This window comes from Corythoichthys intestinalis, chromosome 14 (genome assembly GCF_030265065.1).
Source record: "Corythoichthys intestinalis isolate RoL2023-P3 chromosome 14, ASM3026506v1, whole genome shotgun sequence".
Lineage (NCBI taxonomy): Eukaryota > Metazoa > Chordata > Actinopteri > Syngnathiformes > Syngnathidae > Corythoichthys > Corythoichthys intestinalis.
Window position 1 is genome coordinate 38,354,915 of NC_080408.1, and position 25,262 is coordinate 38,380,176.

General features: G+C 40.8%; 1 protein-coding gene across 2 annotated transcripts in view; it reads right to left on the minus strand.

Moving 5' to 3' along the window:
* The window catches only part of agap3 (ArfGAP with GTPase domain, ankyrin repeat and PH domain 3), a 346,315-nt gene that overhangs the window by 109,986 nt on the left and 211,067 nt on the right, over positions 1-25,262 (minus strand). For both annotated transcript variants that reach the window (XM_057856980.1, XM_057856979.1), the window contains exon 10: positions 17,952-18,056. In XM_057856980.1, coding sequence (XP_057712963.1) covers positions 17,952-18,056 — 105 coding nt within the window. The remainder of the gene's footprint in view (positions 1-17,951; positions 18,057-25,262) is intronic.

Consider the following 25,262-nt stretch of genomic DNA (forward strand, 5'->3'; position numbering starts at 1 on the left):
CCAACTATTGTGGCTCTATAAGCTCCCTGAGTCTCTGAAAAAAATATATTTCCTTTAAATGGCGAACAAAGGGTCGTCACGGCAACAGACAGAGACACGTGGACATGGGCCGTAAAAAAGTATTTTAATAGGTCTTGAAACTACAATGACCAACATGAAAAGAACTGGACATGTTTTGGAAAAACGAGTGACTTTCTATCGCCACTAGTTGGCGCTGTAGGGTTGATGCAAATGACCCCTACAAGGCCCTTCAGGGTATGACTCTCAACAAGCACGGGAAGTTTGGCGCAGATATCTTGTATATCTGCCGAGTTATGACTGTTCAAAGTTTTTGGAGAGAAAAATTGTTGACAGTGATTTTCACTTTCCTGTTTTGACCCCTCCGCTTCAACGAAACTTCAATATTTTTCATCAGGCACCTGAAGACAGGTCTTAAGGTTTCCCTTATGCAGGTTTGAGGTAGATTGATTTTTTCCCTTTAGAGGAGGAGTGTGTCCCGTAAAAAAGGGCATTTCCTGTTCCCACTAGGAGGCGCCAGGCACAAATGGTAAATTTTCAATCCAGTCCTGCTCAGGCTGGTATACCTCACACACATGCCAGATTTAAAATAGATTGAACGTTGTATGAGGGAGTTATCAGTCATTTTCCGAATTCGGTGTTTTGGCGAAAAAATGGAAGAATTTGGCGCCCCGCCCAGGTCAGGCCCGTGAATGAAAACACACCATTTTTATAACTTAAGATTTCATATGCCTCATGAACAGTCTCACCAATTTTGAGAATGATCAAACTAATTCCCTAGGTGCCAAGGTGTAAAATGTGCACACTGTAAATCGATAAAAAGTTCACATTCAATCCAAAATACCCGATTTCCTGTAGGATTTGGAATGTGTGTGCAAGAGACTTTTTGGAGCAGTTTTGCACAAAGTTTTGACTCTCCAAATTTCATCACTCTATGTTAGAAAAACCTAAATGGAGAGGCCTTTTTGAAAATTTCAAGGGGGCGCCACTGAGCCATTTTGTTAAATTGTTTCGTAACGTTGCAAGATTATCGAACGTTATCCAAAGCCGCATGTATGTGCAAATTTTGGTGAGTTTTTATGCATATTCAAGCCTCCAAATGTAAACTCTTACTGTGAACCCATGAAAATTTCACATTCGATCCAAAATACCCGATTTCCTGTTGGATTTGGAATATGGGTGCAAGAGACTTTTTGGAGCAGTTTTGCATAATGTATCTACTCCCCAAATTTCCTTGCTCTATGTTGAAAAAACCCAATAGGAAAGGCCTTTTTTAAAACTTCTTTCTGTCGCCACTAGTTGGCACTGTAGAGTTGATGCAAATGACCCCTACAAGAACCTTCAGGGTATGACTCTCAACAAACACGGAAAGTTTGGCGCAGATATGTTGCATATCTGCCGAGTTATGACTGTTCAAAATTTTTGGCGAGACAAATTGTTGACGGTCATTTTCACTTCCAGTTTGGACCTCTCCGCTTCAACGAAACCTCAATATTTTTCATCAGGGACCTGAACACATGTCTTGAGGCTCCCCTGAAACAGGTTTGAGGTCAATAGATTTTTTTCCCTTGGAGGAGGAGCCTGTCTCGTAAAGAAGGCCATTTCCTGTTCCCACTAGGGGGCGCCAGGCCTAATGGGTAATATTTCAATGCAGTCGTGTTCAGGCTGGGATATCTCATATACATGCTAGAAATGAAAAAGATTGAACGTTGTATCACGGAGTTTTTAATCATTTTCTGAATTTGGTATTTTGCCCAAAAATGGCCGACTTTGGGACCACGCCCAGGTCAGACCCTTGAGTGAAAACTCACCATTTTCAAAACTTAAGATCTCATATGTCTCCTGAATAGTCTGACCAATTTTGAAGACGATCCAACTATTTTCTTCAGCGACAAGGTCTCAAATGTAAATCGATAAAATTTCACATTTGATCCAAAATTTCCGGCTTCCTGTTGGGTTTGGAATATGGGTGCAAGAGACTTTTTGGAGCAGTTTTGCACAATGTATCGACTTGCCAAATTTCATCGTTCTACGTTGAAAAAACCTAATAGGAAAGGCCTTTTTGAAAATTTCAAGGGGGCGCCACTGAGCCATTTTGTTAATTTTTTTTGTAGATTATCAAAATTTACGTAAAGTTGCATGTATGTGCAAATTTTGGTGAGTTTTCGTGCATGTTCAGGCCTCCAAATGTAAACTCCAACTGTGAACCGATAAAAATTTCACATTTGATCCAAAATATCCGATTTCCTGTTGGATTTGGAATATGGGTGCAAGAGGCTTTTTTGAACAGTTAGGCATAAGGTATCTACTCCCCAAATTTCATTGCTCTACGTTGAAAACCTGAGAGGAGAGGCCTTTTTGAAAATTTTAAGGGTAAAGGGGGCGCCACTGAGCCATTTTTTGACATTTTTTCAAAACGACACAAGATTATCGAAATTTACGCAAAGCCGCACGTATGTGCAAATTTTGGTGACTTTTCGTGCATGTTCAGGCCTCCAAATTGGCCATTTTCATTTGCCCTGAAAAAAGAAGAATAATAATAATAATAACTAGGCCTGCAAGCAGGACTGAACGGGCCCTCGCAATCTAACGCAACTCGGACGTCACGCAACTCGGACTGTGTGCAGGTCAGGGTGGTGGGAGATCCTCCTCTCTAATCATCTCATTAGAACCTAACATGCTCGAAAGTCGCCTATTTAAATTCCCACACCCAAGAGATAAAAACCCCTATTGGAGAGAGTACTACAAAAAAGGAGCCACTACTGAGCTGTGCAGCCAAGCCCTTATTCAAAACCAAAATTAATCTTCTAACTGGGCCAATTCGACCAAGTGTGCCAACTATTGTGGCTCCATAAGTTCCCTGAGTCTCTGAAAAAAAAAATTTCCTTTAAATGGCGAACAAAGGGTCGTCACGGCAACAGACAGAGACACGTGGACATGGGCCGTAAAAAAGTATTTTAATAGGTCTTGAAACTACAATGACCAACATGAAAAGAACTGGACATGTTTTGGAAAAACGAGTGACTTTCTATCGCCACTAGTTGGCGCTGTAGGGTTGATGCAAATGACCCCTACAAGGCCCTTCAGGGTATGACTCTCAACAAGCACGGGAAGTTTGGCGCAGATATCTTGTATATCTGCCGAGTTATGACTGTTCAAAGTTTTTGGAGAGAAAAATTGTTGACAGTCATTTTCACTTTCCTGTTTGGACCCCTCCGCTTCAACGAAACTTCAATATTTTTCATCAGGCACCTGAAGACAGGTCTTAAGGTTTCCCTTATGCAGGTTTGAGGTAGATTGATTTTTTCCCTTTAGAGGAGGAGTGTGTCCCGTAAAAAAGGGCATTTCCTGTTCCCACTAGGAGGCGCCAGGCACAAATGATACATTTTCAATCCAGTCCTGCTCAGGCTGGTATACCTCACACACATGCCAGATTTCAAATAGATTGAACGTTGTATGAGGGAGTTATCAGTCATTTTCCGAATTCGGTGTTTTGGCGAAAAAATGGAAGAATTTGGCGCCCCGCCCAGGTGAGGCCCGTGAATGAAAACACGCCATTTTTATAACTTAAGATTTCATATGCCTCATGAACAGTCTCACCAATTTTGAGAATGATCAAACTAATTCCCTAGGTGCCAAGGTGTAAAATGTGCACACTGTAAATCGATAAAAAGTTCACATTCAATCCAAAATACCCGATTTCCTGTAGGATTTGGAATGTGTGTGCAAGAGACTTTTTGGAGCAGTTTTGCACAAAGTTTTGACTCTCCAAATTTCATCACTCTATGTTAGAAAAACCTAAATGGAGAGGCCTTTTTGAAAATTTCAAGGGGGCGCCACTGAGCCATTTTGTTAAATTGTTTCGTAACGTTGCAAGATTATCGAACGTTATCCAAAGCCGCATGTATGTGCAAATTTTGGTGAGTTTTTATGCATATTCAAGCCTCCAAATGTAAACTCTTACTGTGAACCCATGAAAATTTCACATTCGATCCAAAATACCCGATTTCCTGTTGGATTTGGAATATGGGTGCAAGAGACTTTTTGGAGCAGTTTTGCATAAGGTATCTACTCCCCAAATTTCCTTGCTCTATGTTGAAAAAACCCAATAGGAAAGGCCTTTTTTAAAACTTCTTTCTGTCGCCACTAGTGGGCACTGTAGAGTTGATGCAAATGACCCCTACAAGAACCTTCAGGGTATGACTCTCAACAAACACGGAAAGTTTGGCGCAGATATGTTGCATATCTGCCGAGTTATGACTGTTCAAAATTTTTGGCGAGACAAATTGTTGACGGTCATTTTCACTTCCAGTTTGGACCTCTCCGCTTCAACGAAACCTCAATATTTTTCATCAGGGACCTGAACACATGTCTTGAGGCTCCCCTGAAACAGGTTTGAGGTCAATAGATTTTTTTCCCTTGGAGGAGGAGCCTGTCTCGTAAAGAAGGCCATTTCCTGTTTCCACTAGGGGGCGCCAGGCCTAATGGGTAATATTTCAATGCAGTCGTGTTCAGGCTGGGATATCTCATATACATGCTAGAAATGAAAAAGATTGAACGTTGTATCACCGAGTTTTTAATCATATTCTGAATTTGGAATTTTGCCCAAAAATGGCTGACTTTGGGACCACGCCCAGGTCAGACCCTTGAGTGAAAACTCACCATTTTGAAAACTTAAGATCTCATATGTCTCCTGAATAGTCTGACCAATTTTGAAGACGATCCAACTATTTTCTTCAGCGACAAGGTCTCAAATGTAAATCGATAAAATTTCACATTTGATCCAAAATTTCCGGCTTCCTGTTGGGTTTGGAATATGGGTGCAAGAGACTTTTTGGAGCAGTTTTACACAATGTATCGACTCACCAAATTTCATCATTCTACGTTGAAAAAACCTAATAGGACAGGCCTTTTTGAAAATTTCAAGGGGGCGCCACTGAGCGATTTTGTTAAATTTTTTTGTAGATTATCAAAATTTACGCAAAGTTGCATGTATGTGCAAATTTTGGTGAGTTTTCGTGCATGTTCAGGCCTCCAAACGTAAACTCCAACTGTGAACCGAAAAAATTTCACATTTGATCCAAAATATCCGATTTCCTGTCGGATTTGGAATATGGGTGCAAGAGGCTTTTTTGAACAGTTAGGCATAAGGTATCTACTCCCCAAATTTCATCGCTCTACGTTGAAAACCTGAGAGGAGAGGCCTTTTTGAAAATTTTAAGGGTCAAGGGGGCGCCACTGAGCCATTTTTTGAAATTTTTTCAAAACGACGCTAGATTATCAAATTTTACGCGAATCTGCACGTATGTGCAAATTTTGGTGACTTTTCGTGCATGTTCAGGCCTCCAAATTGGCCATTTTCATTTGCCATGAAGAAAGAAGAATAATAATAATAATAATAATAATAACTAGGCCTGCAAGCAGGACTGAACGGGCCCTCGCAATCTAGCGCAACTCGGACGTCACGCAACTCGGACTGTGTGCAGGTCAGGGTGGTGGCAGATCCTCCTCTGTAATCATCTCATTAGAACCTAACATGCACGAAAGTCGCCTATTTACATTACCACACCCAAGAGATAAAAAACCCTATTGGAGAGAGTACTACAAAAAAGGAGCAACTACTGAGCTGTGCAGCCAAGCCCTTATTCAAAACCAAATTAATCTTCTAACTGGGCCTATTCGACCAAGTGTGCCAAATAGTGTGGCTCTATAAGCTGCCTGAGTCTCTGAAAAAAAATATTTCCTTTAAATGGCGAACAAAGGGTCGTCACGGCAACAGACAGAGACACGTGGACATGGGCCGTAAATAAGTATTTTAATAGGTCTTGAAACTACAATGACCAACCTGAAAAGAACTGGACATGTATTGGAAAAACGAGTGACTTTCTATTGCCACTAGTTGGCGCTGTAGGGTTGATGCAAATGACCCCTACAACGCCCTTCAGGGTATGACTCTCAACAAGCACGGGAAGTTTGGCGCAGATATGTTGTATATCTGCCGAGTTATGACTGTTCAAAGTTTTTGGAGAGAAAAATTGTTGACAGTCATTTTCACTTTCCTGTTTGGATCCCTCCGCTTCAACGAAACTTCAATATTTTTCATCAGGCACCTGAAGACAGGTCTTAAGGCTTCCCTTTTGCAGGTTTGAGGTAGATTGATTTTTTCCCTTTAGAGGAGGAGTGTGTCCCGTAAAAAAGGGCATTTCCTGTTCCCACTAGGAGGCGCCAGGCACAAATGGTAAATTTTCAATCCAGTCCTGCTCAGGCTAGTATACCTCACACACATGCCAGATTTAAAATAGATTGAACGTTGTATGAGGGAGTTATCAGTCATTTTCCGAATTCGGTGTTTTGGCGAAAAAATGGCCGACTTTGGCACCCCGCCCAGGTCAGGCCCGTGAATGAAAACACACCATTTTGATAAATTAAGATTTCATATGCCTCATGAACAGGCTCGCCAATTTTGAGAATGATCAAACTAATTCCCTAGGTGCCAAGGTGTAAAATGTGCACACTGTAAATCGATAAAAATTTCACATTCAATCAAAAATACCCGATTTCCTGTTGGGTTTGGAATATGCATGCAAGAGACTTTTTGGAGCAGTTTTGTACAAGGTATTGACTCTCCGAATTTCATCCCTCTACGTTGAAAAAACCTAAATGGAGAGGCCTTTTTGAAAATTTCAAGGGGGCGCCAGTGAGCCATTTTGTTACATTTTTTTGTAACATTGCAAGATTATCGAACGTTATCCAAAGCCGCATGTATGTGCAAATTTTGGTGAGTTTTTATGCATATTCAAGCCTCCAAATGTAAACTCTTACTGTGAACCCATGAAAATTTCACATTCGATCCAAAATACCCGATTTCCTGTTGGATTTGGAATATGGGTGCAAGAGACTTTTTGGAGCAGTTTTGCATAAGGTATCTACTCCCCAAATTTCCTTGCTCTATGTTGAAAAAACCCAATAGGAAAGGCCTTTTTTAAAACTTCTTTCTGTCGCCACTAGTTGGCACTGTAGAGTTGATGCAAATGACCCCTACAAGAACCTTCAGGGTATGACTCTCAACAAACACGGAAAGTTTGGCGCAGATATGTTGCATATCTGCCGAGTTATGACTGTTCAAAGTTTTTGGCGAGACAAATTGTTGACGGTCATTTTCACTTCCGGTTTGGACCTCTCCGCTTCAACGAAACCTCAATATTTTTCATCAGGGACCTGAACACATGTCTTGAGGCTCCCCTGAAACAGGTTTGAGGTCAATAGATTTTTTTCCCTTGGAGGAGGAGCCTGTCTCGTAAAGAAGGCCATTTCCTGTTTCCACTAGGGGGCGCCAGGCCTAATGGGTAATATTTCAATGCAGTCGTGTTCAGGCTGGGATATCTCATATACATGCTAGAAATGAAAAAGATTGAACGTTGTATCACGGAGTTTTTAATCATTTTCTGAATTTGGTATTTTGCCCAAAAATGGCCGACTTTGGGACCACGCCCAGGTCAGACCCTTGAGTGAAAACTCACCATTTTGAAAACTTAAGATCTCATATGTCTCCTGAATAGTCTGACCAATTTTGAAGACGATCCAACTATTTTCTTCAGCGACAAGGTCTCAAATGTAAATCGATAAAATTTCACATTTGATCCAAAATTTCCGGCTTCCTGTTGGGTTTGGAATATTGGTGCAAGAGACTTTTTGGAGCAGTTTTACACAATGTATCGACTCACCAAATTTCATCATTCTACGTTGAAAAAACCTAATAGGACAGGCCTTTTTGAAAATTTCAAGGGGGCGCCACTGAGCGATTTTGTTAAATTTTTTTGTAGATTATCAAAATTTACGCAAAGTTGCATGTATGTGCAAATTTTGGTGAGTTTTCGTGCATGTTCAGGCCTCCAAACGTAAACTCCAACTGTGAACCGAAAAAATTTCACATTTGATCCAAAATATCCGATTTCCTGTCAGATTTGGAATATGGGTGCAAGAGGCTTTTTTGAACAGTTAGGCATAAGGTATCTACTCCCCAAATTTCATCGCTCTACATTGAAAACCTGAGAGGAAAGGCCTTTTTGAAAATTTTAAGGGTCAAGGGGGCGCCACTGAGCCATTTTTTGAAATTTTTTCAAAACGACGCTAGATTATCAAATTTTACGCGAATCTGCACGTATGTGCAAATTTTGGTGACTTTTCGTGCATGTTCAGGCCTCCAAATTGGCCATTTTCATTTGCCATGAAGAAAGAAGAATAATAATAATAATAATAATAATAATCCTTTGCATTACAATAGGGCCTTCGCACGCCTAGTGCTCGGGCCCTAATAATCCTTTGCATTACAATAGGGCCTTCGCACGCCTAGTGCTCGGGCCCTAATAACTAGGCCTGCAAGCAGGACTGAACGGGCCCTCGCAATCTAGCGCAACTCGGACGTCACGCAACTCGGACTGTGTGCAGGTCAGGGTGGTGGCAGATCCTCCTCTCTAATCATCTCATTAGAACCTAACATGCTCGAAAGTCGCCTATTTACATTCCCACACCCAAGAGATAAAAACCCCTATTGGAGAGAGTACTACAAAAAAGGAGCCACTACTGAGCTGTGCAGCCAAGCCCTTATTCAAAACCAAAATTAATCTTCTAACTGGGCCAATTCGACCAAGTGTGCCAACTATTGTGGCTCTATAAGCTCCCTGAGTCTCTGAAAAAAAATATTTCCTTTAAATGGCGAACAAAGGGTCGTCACGGCAACAGACAGAGACACGTGGACATGGGCCGTAAAAAAGTATTTTAATAGGTCTTGAAACTACAATGACCAACATGAAAAGAACTGGACATGTTTTGGAAAAACGAGTGACTTTCTATCGCCACTAGTTGGCGCTGTAGGGTTGATGCAAATGACCCCTACAAGGCCCTTCAGGGTATGACTCTCAACAAGCACGGGAAGTTTGGCGCAGATATCTTGTATATCTGCCGAGTTATGACTGTTCAAAGTTTTTGGAGAGAAAAATTGTTGACAGTCATTTTCACTTTCCTGTTTGGACCCCTCCGCTTCAACGAAACTTCAATATTTTTAATCAGGCACCTGAAGACAGGTCTTAAGGTTTCCCTTATGCAGGTTTGAGGTAGATTGATTTTTTCCCTTTAGAGGAGGAGTGTGTCCCGTAAAAAAGGGCATTTCCTGTTCCCACTAGGAGGCGCCAGGCACAAATGGTAAATTTTCAATCCAGTCCTGCTCAGGCTGGTATACCTCACACACATGCCAGATTTAAAATAGATTGAACGTTGTATGAGGGAGTTATCAGTCATTTTCCGAATTCGGTGTTTTGCCGAAAAAATGGAAGAATTTGGCGCCCCGCCCAGGTCAGGCCCGTGAATGAAAACACACCATTTTTATAACTTAAGATTTCATATGCCTCATGAACAGTCTCACCAATTTTGAGAATGATCAAAATAATTCCCTAGGTGCCAAGGTGTAAAATGTGCACACTGTAAATCGATAAAAAGTTCACATTCAATCCAAAATACCCGATTTCCTGTAGGATTTGGAATGTGTGTGCAAGAGACTTTTTGGAGCAGTTTTGCACAAAGTTTTGACTCTCCAAATTTCATCACTCTATGTTAGAAAAACCTAAATGGAGAGGCCTTTTTGAAAATTTCAAGGGGGCGCCACTGAGCCATTTTCTTAAATTGTTTCGTAACGTTGCAAGATTATCGAACGTTATCCAAAGCCGCATGTATGTGCAAATTTTGGTGAGTTTTTATGCATATTCAAGCCTCCAAATGTAAACTCTTACTGTGAACCCATGAAAATTTCACATTCGATCCAAAATACCCGATTTCCTGTTGGATTTGGAATATGGGTGCAAGAGACTTTTTGGAGCAGTTTTGCATAAGGTATCTACTCCCCAAATTTCCTTGCTCTATGTTGAAAAAACCCAATAGGAAAGGCCTTTTTTAAAACTTCTTTCTGTCGCCACTAGTTGGCACTGTAGAGTTGATGCAAATGACCCCTACAAGAACCTTCAGGGTATGACTCTCAACAAACACGGAAAGTTTGGCGCAGATATGTTGCATATCTGCCGAGTTATGACTGTTCAAAATTTTTGGCGAGACAAATTGTTGACGGTCATTTTCACTTCCAGTTTGGACCTCTCCGCTTCAACGAAACCTCAATATTTTTCATCAGGGACCTGAACACATGTCTTGAGGCTCCCCTGAAACAGGTTTGAGGTCAATAGATTTTTTTCCCTTGGAGGAGGAGCCTGTCTCGTAAAGAAGGCCATTTCCTGTTCCCACTAGGGGGCGCCAGGCCTAATGGGTAATATTTCAATGCAGTCGTGTTCAGGCTGGGATATCTCATATACATGCTTGAAATGAAAAAGATTGAACGTTGTATCACGGAGTTTTTAATCATTTTCTGAATTTGGTATTTTGCCCAAAAATGGCCGACTTTGGGACCACGCCCAGGTCAGACCCTTGAGTGAAAACTCACCATTTTGAAAACTTAAGATCTCATATGTCTCCTGAATAGTCTGACCAATTTTGAAGACGATCCAACTATTTTCTTCAGCGACAAGGTCTCAAATGTAAATCGATAAAATTTCACATTTGATCAAAAATTTCCGGCTTCCTGTTGGGTTTGGAATATGGGTGCAAGAGACTTTTTGGAGCAGTTTTGCACAATGTATCGACTCGCCAAATTTCATCGTTCTACGTTGAAAAAACCTAATAGGAAAGGCCTTTTTGAAAATTTCAAGGGGGCGCCACTGAGCCATTTTGTTAAATTTTTTTGTAGATTATCAAAATTTACGCAAAGTTGCATGTATGTGCAAATTTTGGTGAGTTTTCGTGCATGTTCAGGCCTCCAAATGTGAACTCCAACTGTGAACCGAAAAAATTTCACATTCGATCGAAAATATCCGATTTCCTGTTGGATTTGGAATATGGGTGCAAGAGGCTTTTTTGAACAGTTAGGCATAAGGTATCTACTCCCCAAATTTAATTGCTCTACGTTGAAAACCTGAGAGGAGAGGCCTTTTTGAAAATTTTAAGGGTCAAGGGGGCGCCACTGAGCCATTTTTTGACATTTTTTCAAAACGACACAAGATTATCGAAATTTACGCAAAGCCGCACGTATGTGCAAATTTTGGTGACTTTTCGTGCATGTTCAGGCCTCCAAATTGGCCATTTTCATTTGCCCTGAAAAAAGAAGAATAATAATAATAATAACTAGGCCTGCAAGCAGGACTGAACGGGCCCTCGCAATCTAGCGCAACTCGGACGTCACGCAACTCGGACTGTGTGCAGGTCAGGGTGGTGGCAGATCCTCCTCTCTAATCATCTCATTAGAACCTAAGATGCTCGAAAGTAGCAAAAACCCCTATTGGAGAGAGTACTACAAAAAAGGAGCCACTACTGAGCTGTGTAGCCAAGCCCTTATTCAAAACCCAAAACTAATCTTCTAAGTGGGCCAATTCGACCAAGTGTGCCAAATATTGTGGCTCTATAAGCTGCCTGAGTCTCTGAAAAAAAATATTTCCTTTAAATGGCGAACAAAGGGTCGTCACGGCAACAGACAGAGACACGTGGACATGGGCCGTAAATAAGTATTTTAATAGGTCTTGAAACTACAATGACCAACCTGAAAAGAACTGAACATGTATTGGAAAAACGAGTGACTTTCTATCGCCACTAGTTGGCGCTGTAGGTTTGATGCAAATGACCCCTACAAGGCCCTTCAGGGTATGACTCTCAACAAGCACGGGAAGTTTGGCGCAGATATGTTGTATATCTGCCGAGTTATGACTGTTCAAAGTTTTTGGAGAGAAAAATTGTTGACAGTCATTTTCACTTTCCTGTTTGGACCCCTCCGCTTCAACGAAACTTCAATATTTTTCATCAGGCACCTGAAGACAGGTCTTAAGGCTTCCCTTATGCAGCTTTGAGGTAGATTGATTTTTTCCCTTTAGAGGAGGAGTGTGTCCCGTAAAAAAAGGGCATTTCCTGTTCCCACTAGGAGGCGCCAAGCACAAATGGTAAATTTTCAATCCAGTCCTGCTCAGGCTGGTATACCTCACACACATGCCAGATTTAAAATAGATTGAACGTTGTATGAGGGAGTTATCAGTCATTTTCCGAATTCAGTGTTTTGGCGAAAAAATGGCCGACTTTGGCACCCCGCCCAGGTCAGGCCCGTGAATGAAAACACACCATTTTGATAACTTAAGATTTCATATGCCTCATGAACAGTCTCGCCAATTTTGAGAATGATCAAACTAATTCCCTAGGTGCCAAGGTGTAAAATGTGCACACTGTAAATCGATAAAAATTTCACATTCAATCCAAAATACCCGATTTCCTGTTGGGTTTGGAATATGCATGCAAGAGACTTTTTGGAGCAGTTTTGTACAAGGTATCGACTCTCTGAATTTCATCCCTCTACGTTGAAAAAACCTAAATGGAGAGGCCTTTTTGAAAATTTCAAGGGGGCGCCACTGAGCCATTTTGTTACATGTTTTCGTAACGTTGCAAGATTATTGAACGTTATGCAAAGCCACATGTATGTCCAAATTTTTGTGAGTTTTCGTGCATGTTCAAGCCTCCAAATGTAAACTCCTACTGTGAACCGATAAAAATTTCACATTCGATCCAAAATACCCGATTTCCTGTTGGATTTGGAATACGGGTGCAAGAGACTTTTTGGAGCAGTTTTGCACAAGGTATCGACTCCCCAAATTTCATCACTCTCTGTCAAAAAAACCTAATAGGAAACGCCTTTTTGAAAAATTCAAGGGGGCGCCACTGAGGCATTTTGCTACATTTTTTCGTAACATTGCAAGATTATCGAACGTTATCTAAAGCCGCATGTATGTGCAAATTTTTACGAGTTTTTGTGCATATTCAAGCCTCCAAATGTAAACTCCTACTGTGAACCCATGAAAATTTCACATTCGATCCAAAATACCCGATTTCCTGTTGGATTTGGAAAATGGGTGCAAGAGACTTTTTGGAGCAGTTTTGCATAAGGTATCTACTCCCCAAATTTCCTTGCTCTATGTTGAAAAAACCCAATAGGAAAGGCCTTTTTTAAAACTTCTTTCTGTCGCCACTAGTTGGCACTGTAGAGTTGATGCAAATGACCCCTACAAGAACCTTCAGGGTATGACTCTCAACAAACACGGGAAGTTTGGCGCAGATATGTTGTATATCTGCCGAGTTATGACTGTTCAAAGTTTTTTGCGTGACAAATTGTTGACGTTCATTTTCACTTTCCTGTTTGGACCCCTCCGCCTCAACAAAACCTCAATATTTTTCATCAGGCACCTGAACACAGGTCTTAAGGCTCCCCTGATGCAGGTTTGAGGTCAACAGATTTTTTTCCCTTGGAGGAGGAACCTGTCTCGTAAAAAAAGGCATTTCCTGTTCTCACTAGGGGGCGCTAGACCTAATGGGTAATATTTCAATGCACTCGTGTTAAGGGTGGGATACCACACATACATGCCAAATATGAAAAAGATTGAACGTTGTGTCAAGGAACTATAAGTCATTTACTGAATTTGTCATTTTGCCGAAAAAATGGTCGACTTTGGCACCACGCCCAGGTCAGACCCGTGAATGAAAACGCACCATTTTCAAAACTTAAGATTTCATATGTCTCCTGAACAGTCTCACCAATTTTGAAGATGATCCAACTAACTCCCTCGGCGAAAAGGTCTCAAATGTGCACCCTGTAAATCGATAAAAATTTCATATTTGATCCAAAATAACCGATTTCCTGTTGGGTTTGGAATATGCGTGTAAATGCTTTTTTGGAGCGGTTTTGGACAAGGTATAGACCCCCCAAATTTCATTGCTCTACGCTGACAGACCCTAATGTTATAGGCCAATTTTAAAATTTCAAGGGGGCGCCACTGAGCCATTTTGTTATATTTTTTTGCAACGTTGCAAAATTATCGAAATTTACAATTTTCCGGACGTATGTGCAAATTTTGGTGACTTTTCGTGCATGTTCAGGCCTCCAAATTGGCCGTTTTCATTTGCCCTGAAAAAAAAAAAAAAATAAAAAAATAAAAAAAAAAATAATCCTTTGCAAAACAATAGGGCCTTCGCACGCTTAGTGCTCGGGCCCTAATAATAATAATAATAATAATAATAATAATAATAATCCTTTGCAAAACAATAGGGCCTTCGCACGCTCAGTGCTCGGGCCCTAATAATAATAATAATAATAATAATAATAATAATAATAATCCTTTGCAAAACAATAGGGCCTTCGCACGCTGAGTGCTCGGGCCCTAATAATAATAATCCTTTGCAAAACAATAGGGCCTTCGCACGTCTAGTGCTCGGGCCCTAACTAGGCCTCCTGCAAGCAGGACTGAACGGGCCCTCGCACTTTGGCGCAACTCGGACGTCACGCAAACTCGGACGTCACGCAGGTCGGGGTGGTGGCAGACAGCCCCCCTCTAATCATCTAATGTGAACCTAAAATGCCTTAAACTCGCCTCTTTTTTTGGGATGAGAAATTGTTTTGAGTTTTCGAGCATGCAATGGCCACAAATTTTGCTGCCACTAGTTGGCACTACAGAGTCCACGCAAATGACCACTACCGGACTCTTCAGGGTAAGACACTCACCAAGCATGGGAAGTTTGGCGCAGATATCATGTATATCTGCCAAGTTAGGACTGTTCAAAATGTGTGGAGAGACATTATTATTTTATTTATTATTTTATATATTATCATGATCACTTTCCTGGTGGACCCTTCTGCTTCAACCAAACCTCAATAATTTTCATCAGGCATCTGAACACATGTCTGAAGGCTCTCCTTCATGCAGGTTTGAGGTAGATTGATTTTTTCCCGTTAGTGGAGGAGTGTGTCCCGTAAAAAAGGGCATTTTCTGTTCCCACTAGGAGGCGCCAGGCACAATTGGTAAATGTTCAATCCAGTCCTGTTCAGGCTGGGATACCTCACACACATGCCAGATTTAAAATAGATTGAACCTTGTATGAGGGAGTTATCGGTCATTTTCCGAATTCGGTGTTTTGCCGAAAAAGTGGCCGACTTTGGCACCCCGCCCAGGTCAGGCCCGTGAATGAAAACACACCAATTTTATAACTTAAGATTTCATATGCCTCATGAACAGTCTCGCCAATTTTGTGGATGATCAAACTAATTCCCTCGGTGCCAAGGTCTCAAATGTGCACACTGTAAATCGATAAAAATTTCACATTCAATCCCAAATACCCTATTTCCTGTAGGATTTGGAATGTGCGTGCAAGAGACTTTTTGGAGCAGTTTTGCACAAGGTATCGACTCTCTGAATTTCATCACTCTACGTTGAAAAAATCTAAATGGAGAGGCCTTTTTTGAAAAAATCAAGGGGGCGCCACTGAGCCATTTTGTTAGATTTTTTTGTAACCTTGCAAGATTATCGAACGTTACACAAAGCCACATGTATGTGCAAATTTTGGTGAGTTTTCGTGCATATTCAAGCCTCCAGATGTAAACTCCTACTGTGAAACAATAAAAATTTCACATTCGATCCAAAACACCCAATTTCCTGTTGGATTTGGAATATGGATGCAAGAGGCTTTTTGGAGCAGTTAGGCATAAGGTATCTACTCCCCAAATTTCATCGCTGTATGTTGAAAAAACCCAATAGGTGAGGCCTTTTTTAAAACTTCTTTCTGTCGCCACTAGTTGGCACTGTAAAGTTGATGCAAATGACCCCTACAAGACCCTTCAGGGTATGACTTTCAACAAACACGGGAAGTTTGGCGCAGATATGTTGTATATCTGCTGAGTTATAACTGTTCAAAGTTTTTGGCGAGACAAATTGTTGACGGTCATTTTCACTTCCGGTTTGGACCTCTCTGCTTCAACGAAACCTCAATATTTTTCATCAGGCACCTGAACACATGTCTTGAGGCTCCCCTTGTAACAGGTTTGAGGTCAATAGATATTTTTCCCTTGGAGGAGGAGCCTGTCTCGTAAAGAAGGCCATTTCCTGTTCCCACTACGGGGCGCCAGGTCTAATGGGTAATATTTCAATGCAGTCGTGTTCAAGCTGGGATATCTCATATACATGCTAGAAATGAAAAAGATTGAACGTCGTATCACAGAGTTTTTAATCATTTTCTGAATTTGGTGTTTTGCCCAAAAATGGCCGACTTTGGGACCACGCTCAGGTCAGACCTTTGAATGAAAACTCACCATTTTGAAAACTTAAGATCTCATATGTCGCCGGAATAGTCTAACCAATTTTGAAGACGATCCAACTATTTCCTTCAGCAACAAGGTCTCAAATGTAAATAGATAAAATTTCACATTTGATCCAAAATTTCTGGCTTCCTGTTGGGTTTGGAATATGGGTGCAAGAGACTTTTTGGAGCAGTTTTGCACAATGTATCGACTAGCCAAATTTCATCGTTCTACGTTGAAAAAACCTAATAGGAGAGGCCTTTTTGAAAATTTCAAGGGGGCACCACTGAGCCATTTTGTTAAATTTTTTCATAGATTATCAAAATTTATGCAAAGTTGCATGTATGTCCACATTTTGGTGAGTTTTCGTGCATGTTCAGGCCTCCAAATGTAAACTCCTACTGTGAACCGATAAAAATTTCACATTTGATCCAAAATACCAGATTTCCTGTTGGATTTGGAATATGGGTGCAAGAGGCTTTTTTGAGCAGTTAGGTATAAGGTATCTACTCCCCAAATTTCATCGCTCTACATTTAAAACCTGAGAGGAGAGGCCTTTTTGAAAATTTTAAGGGTCAAGGGGGCGCCACTGAGCCATTTTTTGACATTTTTTTCGTAACGACGCAAGATTATCGAAATTTACGCGAAGCCGCACGTATGTGCAAATTTTGGTGACTTTTCGTGCATGTTCAGGCCTCCAAATTGGCCATTTTCATTTGCCCTGAAAAAAAAAAAATTAAATAAATAAATAATCCTTTGCAAAACAATAGGGCCTTCGCACGCTTAGTGCTCGGGCCCTAAAAAGTCAATAAAACAATTGAACACACATTGCCAAAGGCAGAACGCGAACGTGGCCATAGCTATTAAGAGATATTCAGATAACTATAGCATAAAGAACATGCTAACAAGTTTACCAAACCATCAGTGTCACTCCAAAACACCAAAATAACATGTGAAATGATATTATAATGAGTTAATTTCACACATAAGTCGCTCCTGAGTATAAGTCGCACCCCCAGCCAATCTATGAAAAAAAAAAACTGCGACTTATAGTCCGAAAAGTATGGTAAATTGATTATAATGTTTGCGTATTTAATCAGACTAGCGTTCGCTGGCAGATGGGAACCATTCCGTATGTGGTGTATTTGAGCCTTAAGAACAGAAATCACACACATTTTTCCCCTCAAATATTGCACCCCACTTAAAAAGTGCATGTAAACAGCAAAGGAAAAGTCGTAGATAAAGAAGGACGTTCCTCGGCGTGGCACCAACAGCCAGTAGAGTGTTTAAGCCGTATTAGCGGCCCGGCGGGACTGTGACAAAGATGGATGTGGAGACCGGTCAGGCTCGGCTGCCGCGCGGGAACAGCCATTACAAGTACAAGGCGGCTCGTAGCCCGGGTGCGGCCGTGTCTCCATTAGCCTTCGGCGGACGGGAATGAGCACCGCGGGAGGGAAGCGATGACCACCAGGACGCCCTCTTGCTTAACACTAATGCCTGAGACACCAGAGTGGCTTAAACAGCCATTATATAGCAATCAAGCTCAGGCAAATCATTAGCTACGTGCTTGTAATCGACTTTGATGCAGCAGTGGTAGTAAATGTAATCGCGTAGAGAGAGAGTGATGCTCAGCAGTCAAGACGAAGGGAGCAGACCAAACACATAAACCCGATTGAAAAGAAAATGGGATGTGAGAAGCGGAAGAGGAGGAGGGGCTCGAGGGCACGATGATACTCACGTGTAAACTGGGGTGATAAGTGAGGACGCCGTTATCACACAGCGTGACATACTTCTTCTTCCATTCCTTGTTGAGGGATTTGCCACTTCGCTTCAGGAGGATTCCCTGGAAGAGACGACATAACGCGCGGTGAGCGCCAGCCATCAACGGACGTTAAACACCATAAAAACAGCTAGCGTCGCAATTACGCCAAGCGCTCAGAGCAACGAGTGCTCGACAGGAAGTTAGTCAGGAAATTGTAGAAAATGTTAAGCGCTACTTTATGCTTTGAATGGATATTATTCTAGCAAAGCGAGGTTTGTGGCACTTTCAATAACTGTTTTCATAATTTCCACAAAATTTTCCTACATGTTCTAATGAAACATTTATAAGTAATGACATGATTACGGTCAGTTTTAACATTTACCTTTTTTCATTTACATTGTCCCAACCTGTCAGTCTGTTGTAAAATCAAATGTGGCCCCTTATCTTAACAATGTCCCCCCCCCCCCGATATTTTCCAGGTCTTGTGGAATCTCATTCCACAAAAAAGGCTGAAATGCTGCATTGAAAAGGCTCAAATTTATTCAGCAAACACAAGAGTCACAGCACTTCTACACAAAGTTTGCAATTCAACCCTTACGATACTGAATCATGGTAGGCCTTGTGAAAATACATTCCATAAAAATGGCCGACATGCTGCATTGAAAAGGCTCAAATTTATTCAGCAAACACAAGAGTCACAGCACTTCAACGCAAAGTTTGCAATTCAACTCTTATGATACTAAATCATGGTAGGCCTTGTGAAAATACATTCCATAAAATTGGCCGACAGACTGCATGGAAAACTGTCAAATGCAAGGGAGATCACACATTTTAATGCAGAATGATTGAGAGCAGTAGTACACCCAATCTATTCTTTCTTCATGAGAATATGGAAAACATCAATATCCAGGATTTTTACCATAGTTTTAAAATTTAAATAAGTTTAGAATTAATATTTGAATTATGTGACAATTGTATAACAACAATTAGAAATGCTCCTAAACATTACCATTAAAGCTGCAACAACTAATCGATTAAAATTGATTAATAAATTAGTTGCCAACTAATTTGATAATCGATTTTAATCGTTTGGGTCATTGTTTATGTGGAATGCGAGGCTGCACGCGCGCGCCGGTGACTAGAGCAAGAGAGAGAGAGTTCACTGCTGCTGCAACTGCTGTGTTGCTGAACCAATAATATTCTTACGTGTCAAGAGTTTGATCGTCTTTTGTGTTGTTAGATCCGGTGTGCCTCTGTCAGAGGTGAGTACTAGTCCTTCTCAAAAAATGAGCATATTGTGATAAAGTTCATTATTTTCTGTAATGTACCGATAAACATTAGACTTTCATATATTTTAGATTCATTACACACAACTGAAGTAGTTCAAGCCTTTTATTGTTTTACTACTGATGATTTTGGCAAATAAAAAGTCAAGAAAAAAAAACCCTATCTCAAAAAATTAGAATATCATGAAAAGGTACTCTAAAGAAGCCATTAACTTAATCATCTGAATCAACGAATTAACTCAAAACCCCTGCGAAAGATTCCTGAGGCTTTTAAAAACTCCCAGCCTGATTCATTACTCAAAACCGCAATCATTGGCAAGACTGCCGACCTGACTGCTGTCCAGAAAGCCATCACTGACACCCTCAAGCAAGAGGCTAAGACACAGAAAGAAATTTCTAAGTGAATAGGCTGTTCCCCGAGTGCTGTATCACGGGCACCTCAGTGGGAAGTCTGTGGGAAGCAAAAAGTGTGGCAGGAAACGCTGCACAACCAAAGCCTCTTTCACATACACCAATCACACTGTTAGAACCCCGGGAATTAAACGGGCAGGCCTTGTATGTGAAAGCAATTTCCCGGGTTGACTGACATGGAGATGACACGGACAAAAAACGGGTCGCGTCCCGGGACGAGGTGTGTGTGAAAGCAAGCGTTAAATTCACACAATGGCTGATGATGTAAATATCATGGCGGGCCGATCGTCACTTCCTCTTTCTTCGCAGTAAGACGAAAAGCGGTAAACAAACATCGCAATTATCAACATAGCAAGCTGGTAATAGCTAAATTAAACTGAAAACATAACAAAATTAAATTGCTACTGGATCGTAGAGCCTAGGAAGAGAGTCCATCGTCCACCTTTGGAAATGTGTGGTTTATTTTGTTTCCAATTTTAGTGTCCGCAACTGCAGAAACAATGTTGTACCTCAACTCAAAAAACAACAGAGGGATGCGTTCAAGGGTTTATTAAATACAAACAAAAATACACACAATCGCGGAAAAGGGGGAATAACACGATGGGTCTGTGACAGTAGGTTGACGGGGATCAATAATACTAAACTAAGCGGTAGGCAGAGAGCCGATGAGACAATAAAAAAAATACACTCAAATACCAGCACAACGTAGGGGATTTCAAAAAAAGGGCGGCAGACGAACAAGCTAGCAAATGCACGAAATTTGAGAGTACAAGGTGTCAAATGGCGCCCAGCAAGTTAATATCTCGGCACCCTTCTCTTGGAGTGCCTGGGCTTAATACAGTCTTGATGAGCTTGAATTGCCTTGAACGCTCCCACAACAAAACACGATTTGACCAGCATTGTGATAACCGACGCCGACCAAAAATGACGTAATGTTCGGGTTATAAAATCGCGGCAGCAGCCTTCCTCGCAGAGAGAGCGCCAGTGCGCAACGTGTCCAACCCGCCCGTCAGTCTCGGGATATCTCTACGTGCGTGAAAGCAATGACACGAATAAATCCCGCGTCACTTTATACGGGAATTTACCGGGATATGTTTGTGAAAGGCGCTAAATTGCATTGTTTGTATTATTTGTTGCTGAGACGTTACTACTTAGCTCGGAATGCGAAGCTAGTTAGCGATTATGCTAGTTAGTGTCTTAAATGTCTGCTTGCATTGTGTTCTGGAGAAGCATATTGGCACGTGAGTCATTGTTAGATAGTAAAGTTGTCTCCTTTCTTTTTATAAAGAAACCACATTCGTATAACAGCTTAGAGTCTCCTTTCAACAAACTCAAACTGTAAATTGTCATCCAAGAGTGTGCTTTGAAATTGGATTTGGATTGTATTCATGAACAACTGTGTGCTAAAGAAAACAAATTCATTATAGTCTGCCTCCTCCTTATTCGATTCTGTTTTGAATCTAGAAATTAAATGAGTCATTGACACGATGAAAAAAAAAGGTTTTTTTTTTTTCAATTTGAATGAACAGGACCTTTGTCTGATTTGTGAACTGAGAATTTATTTTAATGTTTTACACTCAAATCCTTTATTAGAAACTTAAATTTTATGTACTTAGAACGGTTGTGGACTACAGTTAAGTAAGGAAGCTGTATTTAAATATCATTTTTGAAGGAAATAGTCATCCATTTGTCTTCATTGTAACTTGCAACATGCCTAAAACAACTTCAAGTTAAATCGTGAAGGTAATAGAAAAAAAGTGACATTTATCCGATTAATCGTTTAATTAATCATCCGATTAATCGATTATAAAAATGATAGTTGCAGCCCTAATTTCCACCGGTTGATTGGCTGTTATCTTTTTGATGTAAAGTTATTTAATTTGGTGACCATCTGAACCTTGATGTTCCTTTGAGGCACATTCAGACCTCCTCCCTGCATTCATACGCATAACATGGCGAACTCTGGAAGACCCCTCTAATCCCAGAGATTTGGGAGTGTGATCGGCTCCTTCAAAGCCCACTCGACACCCTTTTTTTCTCTTGGACTTTATCATTCGGGGCAGGGGTAGAGGGTGTAGGGGCCTGGTGGCTTTTAAGGTTTCCTTATCTGCCGAGTGAATCCGCTGGTAAACAAAGCAAGTTCCTTGGCTGGAGGTGACCAAACGCCAGCAGGCTCTTGGGGTTAAATGGCAAGGAGGGGTATGCTTAATTAGGGGATTAAACATGGGCAATGTTTGTGCTTTTACAGCCATTGGGCCTCTAAAGTTGGTGTGTGGGGGTGTGTGTCAGAGAAGGAAGTGAGGGTTTGCTTGCAAGGCCCCAAATTGCAGGCTTTAATCCTAATTAACACATCAGGAAGTTGACCGCCGGTGACCTGGGCACCAGGCTGTTTGCCGACAATCATCCTAATCCAACCCACATTTTATGTGCGTGTACTGCATAGTGGACTTTACGAGTGGGACCATTAAATTGCCGGCTTTCTTAAAACTTGAATGAAAGTGTGGCTACTTTATCTAACCGAGTTAACATTTAATATCTATATTTAAATTATTTTGTACACATGATTTTCAGCATATGCAAAATGCTCACAGGTTCTTCTAATGTATCGGTTTTTGCAATATTTTTTGACTTACTCCCATCTATATCATTAGTGACAAAAGTTAAGATCTTTTTCATTTAATTTAATTTATCTTTTAATTATTGACTGACTACACTTCCAAAGAGTCCAAACCGACACTGCGTCACTTCAAATAACTTTGAAGAGGCTGGCAGGAACCCTGACACACACAAAAAAAAACTACAAATATGCTGACTGCTTTACGGCATACGTAACTTCCCCCTTTGCCTATTCATTATAACAGGGGTGCCCGATCCCGGTCCTTGAGAGCCCCTATCCAGCTTGTTTTCCGTGTCTCCCTCCTTTAACACACCTGAATCAAATCGGAAAACACGGAAAACAAGCTGGATAGGGGCTCTCGAGGCCTTTCACTCGCTGGCGTGACGCCCCCATCCCTCAACCAAACTAGTAGTTCGGATGTGGTAGGGGTTTAGCCGCACGGTTGCTAACCGTCATATGCTATTGTTCAGCCACAACTGGATTTATTACCTTAACAAAATTCATCTTTCACACAGCCTCTGGAAACAATCCATCTGCAGGCGACTGAGAGATCATGATTTTACGACACTGTGTTGGTGTGCGCTGGTCCTCATGGGAAACGCAGTCTTCCTTAAGACAAAACACTACTGCTTTTGTCCACCGGCATATCGCTAAAATCGACCAAAACTGAAAAGTATACTTAAATGTAATTAAAATGTACTTAAAAGTATCACTTAAATGATCATAATTTAAAAAAAAATATTTAGTATACAATATTATTTTAGTAAAAAAGCATTTATTTGGCCTCTAACCATTTTATTCCTATTATTTTATCATATTCCTTGATTGTGATTTCAAAAACAAACAACAGTGATCCCTCGCTACGTCGTGCTTCAAAATTCGTGCCCTAAGTCCATCGCAGATTTTTTTCAATTAAAAATAAATAAATAAATACATGTATTGTTTTATTTCAAATATATCTCATTTATATCATACGTTTTACATTTGCAGTGCTTAAAAACCATTTATTAGAATGTATAATGTTAATAAAAATTTAAATGTAAATAAGCTCCGCCTCTACAAAGCAGATTTTCGATTTTCGCATGTAGGTCCCCATTAACCGCGAAAAACGAGGGAATATTGAAGTTTATAATCAAAACTTATAATTTTATATAAAAAAATCTCACTAAGTTTTATTGTAATATGATTTGTAAATACAACAAAAATTACTTTGTTTTAACTTGCTCTTTTTCTTTGTTAAAGTCTAGTAACAATTTCAAAAAGTGCTTTCAACATAATTACTTTTTTTATGGATGCTTTTATGGTTAACTTGATGATGTCCTTCAGCTAATCACTGCCCCTCCCAACCCTTCTTGCTCATTGCCGTCAATAAAATAAATGTAAACAAGTTTGAACAGCACTCCCTAATCATAGGAGCAAAATAAAGGCGCCGCCGGGCAACCCGGGCGCCGTCACGTGGTGTGTTCTACAAGAAAATATGCTGTTCATCTCATGATCTTACTGGGGCGTGTACTAATCTATACGTGCAATCAGAGCACGCCGCTTCTTCACATTATTCATCAGCGCCGTGAAGCGGATCGATAGAAGACACCACCGTGATAATGTGAAAATCTTTAACAACCTGCGGAATAATTTTTCATTTGTGTCGCATCCGGTTGCTGACAAATGACAAGCGGGAGTAATTTTTGCGAGTGTGTTTCATGTGTATCACAGATTGTTGCAGGAACAGCAGCACGCAGAGTACATCACAATAAAATCTTTGATGACGTGCCGATTGTGTAATCATTGATAGTTGATTGCTACATCGATATTCCAAATGCAAACAAGATCTGTTTAAAAATACTCATAAAAATCTAAAAAGTTTATACATGTCCAGGGATGTGCGTTCCGCAGTTTGGGAATCCCTTATGTAGGGCTGGAGAAAGACGTACAATTGCTGTATTAACATAATGACACCAATGAGAATGAAAGTCAGTCCCTCTGAATCCAAATAGATTGGACATCAATCACCGTCAATGGTACCGAAACTAGCTGTAGCAGTATCAATAGTCCATCTCTTACCGGTTCACGGATCGACCAACCCTGATGTGTGTGCGCGATTTGTCGACACCTCCTCAGCAGTCAGTCCATTGTTAGCCTTCCTAACTATTTTTATAGATGATGGGGGACAGAGGGGAGGGATGAAGGGTGATTTCTAGGCCTGCCATGCATAATTTGGCCAGTTTAAAGGCGGGGGGGGGGGGGGGGGGGGGTGTAAGGGAGTGGTAATTAAGCCCACATTGACACTTTGATCTCCCCTTGATTGTCCATTTGACTGGCCTGCAGATCTGTTAGTCACACCAATTCCCCTCCCATCACACCCCCCTCTGAAAAACTCCTTTGTAGATAAAGGAAAAAGTGGGGGAGAAGAAGAGATGGGGAGGGGGTTTATCTTGTCAAAAGTTGCCATGATACTCTAAGGGTAATTGGACTTTAAGGTGGCATCACATTATGGGTTTCATTTCCCGGAATGAGTAGGATAGTGACGGGAATGACATGCATCGATTTTAAAAAGTAAAGAAAGACATCTACTAACAACAAAATCAGGGCAAAAGCATGCAAACCAAACAGGTCTTTCAATCAAATGGATACAAGAACTGTTGGGATTTAATCCATTCATTGACATTTTTTCATTAAATTAATGTGTTGTTTTATAAAGTGTGTGTGTGTGGGGGCATTCATTAATGTGATGCGTGTGTGACAGGGTTAAACAAGCCAAATTTAAGACTTTTTTAAACATCATAATGAAGACAATTTAAGACTCATTTCACATCGATACCAGGAAAAAAACGGACAAAAGATTTGAAGGAAAATTGGAGGCCCTGATTTACTAGCAAAGTATATGAATTTACTCCCAGCTCTTTCACATTGTGATATACTGTAAATGAGCACAATGTTCTACTACTAGTAGTAGTAGTCGTAAAATAGTAAAGT